The following is a 3,236-nucleotide window of genomic DNA, read 5'->3' as shown; positions in this document are numbered from 1 at the left end:
AGCCTCGAGGGCGGGAGAGGCGTCCCTGTGCCGGACCCAGCTCTTGGCCTGGTGAGACCAAGGACCCTGAGGATCACGCTGAGGGGGTTGGGAAGGGGCGACAAGTTCGAGGTGGGCCTAAACGTGCCCGGGGCTCAGATCAGAACTGAGGCCAGGGGTGCAGGGCTTGGCACTAGATGATCCGACGAGGCCTCCTTTTCTCCCCGGTTGCTCCCTGGCAGTTTGAGAAGTGGCCCCGCGATGGACCACCCCTAGTCACCGCTTCCAGAACGGCTGGAAGTAGCGGGCTGGTAGGATGCTGCCGTTTGCTACGGGGCACGTGCTGAAGAACCTGGTGCCCCAGTTCTCAAGTCTCTGACCGCCGTCCCTTGGGGACGGTTAAAAAATCGTCCCCGCGCTCACCGGGGCGCCCCCGCCTGCGTGGTGGTGATGGTGGTGGTGGTGGTGTGCCTGCGGAGTCTGCGAGGGGTGCAGAAGTGGCGCCGTGGCCTGCAGGTGTGAAGCGGAGCCCGAAGCTTGGTGGTACCACGGGTAGTTTCCCAGAAAAGCCGAGGCGGCGCTGCTCGGGCTGGAGCCAGAGCTGCCCGCGCCGCTGCCTCCGCTGCCCGGACCGCCGGCCGCCATCCTCTGCGGCGCGCCGAAGTCCCAGGAGGCTGGCGCCGAGACCGGCGGGGAGGCACAAGGTGGGGAAGCGCTGGCTCCGGGGTGCTGCTCTGTGGGAATCTCACCGCTTTTCCACATCTTCTTGAACTTGGATCGGCGGTTCTGGAACCAGATTTTGACCTTTGTAGGGAAAAAGGGAAAAGCACCTGAGCTTTAGTTCGGGAACTGGGGCAGGAGGTTGGCAAAGTGGAGACCCGCCCGCCCGTTAGAGGTGGCCATTGAACAACCTGGGCCGGTGTGCAGACCATTTATTTACAGGGCCTCTGGGCCTTGCTCCTAGTTACTTTAGGAAATCTCAAGTGCTGATGTACGGTACGAGCTCTATGCGACCAAGGATCTGTGTCCTGTGGTGCCAGGCCAGTTATGTCACTTACTTCAACAGCAGCGAGTGGAAAGACAACGCGTAGTGTCGCATTTCTGTCCACCCGGGTCCTTTTCTTCCCTCCCACGCGGCGGCTCCTTTTTGAAATATTTTTTTTTTTGTTTTCTTTTAAGCTTTGGGCCTAGACATTTATGATGCCCGAAAGCACAGATGAAAATATACCTTTGAAAAGCTGTCTCCAACGCGCCTGGTTTCCCAGCTAAACCAGGCCCAGTTTGCCCACCTGAGTCTGGGTGAGGCCCAGGGATGCTGCCAGCTCGGCTCTCTCTGGCAGTGCCAGATACTGGGTCTTCTGGAAGCGACGCTGAAGGGCCGCCAGCTGGAAACTGGAGTAGATGGTACGTGGTTTACGGACTTTCTTTGGCTTCCCGTTCACTATTCGGATTTCAGGTTCGAGGTCTTCCTTGTCTGCAACGAAAAGAAATCGTGAGCACCCACCGTCCAACCCAGGGGTCCTAAAGTTCGCAGCCAGGCCTGTGCGAACTTGGCGGGAGCCTGGAGGCGGCCTTTGCAACTTCAGCACGCTCAGACTGGCCCAGCCACAGAACCCTGCAGGGACCGGGGAGACCCCTCGCAATAGAGAAAGGAGAAGGGGACAGCAAAGCAATGCGCCACCCCCCCCCCCAGAGGCATGCACAGCATGCCACCACTTAACCCTACAGCGCACAGGGTCTGTCTCTCGGAGCGCGGAGGGACAGAAACAGTGATTCGCCGGCAGTTCGTTATTGGGCAGAGTTAAGGGTAGGAAGCGGTGGACAGAGTGCAAGGCTAGAGCTCTGGATGGTCAACCTCCTTGCTTACCCGATCCCTCCCTGTGGCCAGGCCGACTTTAGCACCCTAGATGCCAGCGTTATGCGTACCAGGTTCGTTGTTGACCGGGGACGAACTGGTTCCGTAGGGCGCATAGGAGGTGTAGGCGGCGGTGTAGCCCAAGTCGTAGCTGCTTTTGGCGGAGTAGGAGACGTTGTTGAGGCCGCTGGCGTGGTACTGGTAGGAGCCCATGTGTGCGTAGGGCGAGGCCCCCCCGCCGCCGCCGCCGCCGCCGCCGCCCGCCGGGTGCTGCTGGTTAGTGTAGTAGCTGCTGTCGGTAGCTGTGGACACCGGGAGGGTTGGCGACTCCTGGGGCTTGTGCAGGCTGCTGTTACTGCTGCCGCCGTTGCTGCTACCTCCAGGGCCGGCGCCCGCACCGCTCGGGGGCTGCTGGTGTTGGTGGTACGTGCTGGAGGCGGTGATCTGGGTCGAATGCATATCAGCCACCAGACTGTCAAAGACTCCAGTCATCCTGACCCGGGACAGAAAAGAGCACGGGTGGCGGGCGAGAGGGGGGATGCGAGGCGCCTCCTCTGTCTCTTCAGGTCCCTTCCAGCAGCCAATGTAATTACGGGGAGGGGGGAGGGAGAGGAAAACAAGAAATGAGGCAACGGTCTAGGCACCTCCTCCTTTGGAGGAGGCGATCACCATGCGTGGCTCGGGACCGCAGCTGCTGGCCGCATCCTTCCCCGGCCTCTTGGACCTCTGGGCTCCTGGCCCGGCTCGGGCGGGGGGCGGGCAATGGAGGGGGCAGGAGCGGCCGGGCCCGATAGGGGCTCCAGGAGGCGGGAGCAGGTGAGCGACCCCCGAGCAGCTTTACGATTGTGTGCCGCGCGGGCTCCTGCAGGGTGGGCATTTAACACCTGTCACGTGACCGCCTGCGACGTCACCTAGCAACAGCCAATCAGAAGGAATGGGCCGCGGGGCGCCAGGAGTCCGCGACCGGGCTGCTGGGGGGGGGGGGGGGGGGGGGGGTGGGGGGGGGGGGGGGGGGGGGGGGGGGACCCTTGTCACGCGGCGGGCAAAGCGGCGGCGGTGGGTGCGTGCAAGACCATTGCAGAAAGTTGGCACCGACCCTGGCGTTGGATGGGGTGCAGGATGGCCCGCAGCAGGATGGAAGGCGTCTGGTCTCCGAGGAAGAAGTGGGGTCTCCCACGCTACTCTGCTTGCAAGAGCCAAGTCTAACGATTTACATCTTGTCCGAGGTCACGTTAATCAAATAAAGCCAGGCAGAGGGCCGAGCCAGCTTTGTCTCCTTTTCCTCCAGACACTTTTCCTCGAAATGTCTGGCACTTAACTCTCATCAGCCACTCGGCACCTGACGGTCAATTGATTTAAATTATCCATAAACCGCGTATAATAATACATGCTTCCCAACTAA

The 3,236-nt window shown here is 61.3% G+C and overlaps 1 protein-coding gene across 1 annotated transcript; it reads right to left on the bottom strand.

Moving 5' to 3' along the window:
• Positions 1-291: 291 nt before the first annotated feature.
• Positions 292-2,649, bottom strand: Dlx2 (distal-less homeobox 2). The gene is made up of 3 exons (XM_051166578.1): positions 1,906-2,649; positions 1,269-1,453; positions 292-783 (listed from the first exon to the last, which is right to left on the bottom strand). Exons 1-3 carry the CDS (start codon positions 2,324-2,326, stop codon positions 379-381), a joined length of 1,011 nt encoding a protein of 336 aa, XP_051022535.1. The 5' UTR covers positions 2,327-2,649; the 3' UTR covers positions 292-378.
• Positions 2,650-3,236: the final 587 nt, after the last annotated feature.

This window comes from Acomys russatus, chromosome 24 (genome assembly GCF_903995435.1).
Source record: "Acomys russatus chromosome 24, mAcoRus1.1, whole genome shotgun sequence".
Classification (NCBI taxonomy): Eukaryota; Metazoa; Chordata; class Mammalia; order Rodentia; family Muridae; genus Acomys; species Acomys russatus.
The sequence above is the reverse complement of the archived record's forward strand: the minus strand, read 5'-3'. Positions and strand labels throughout refer to the sequence as shown.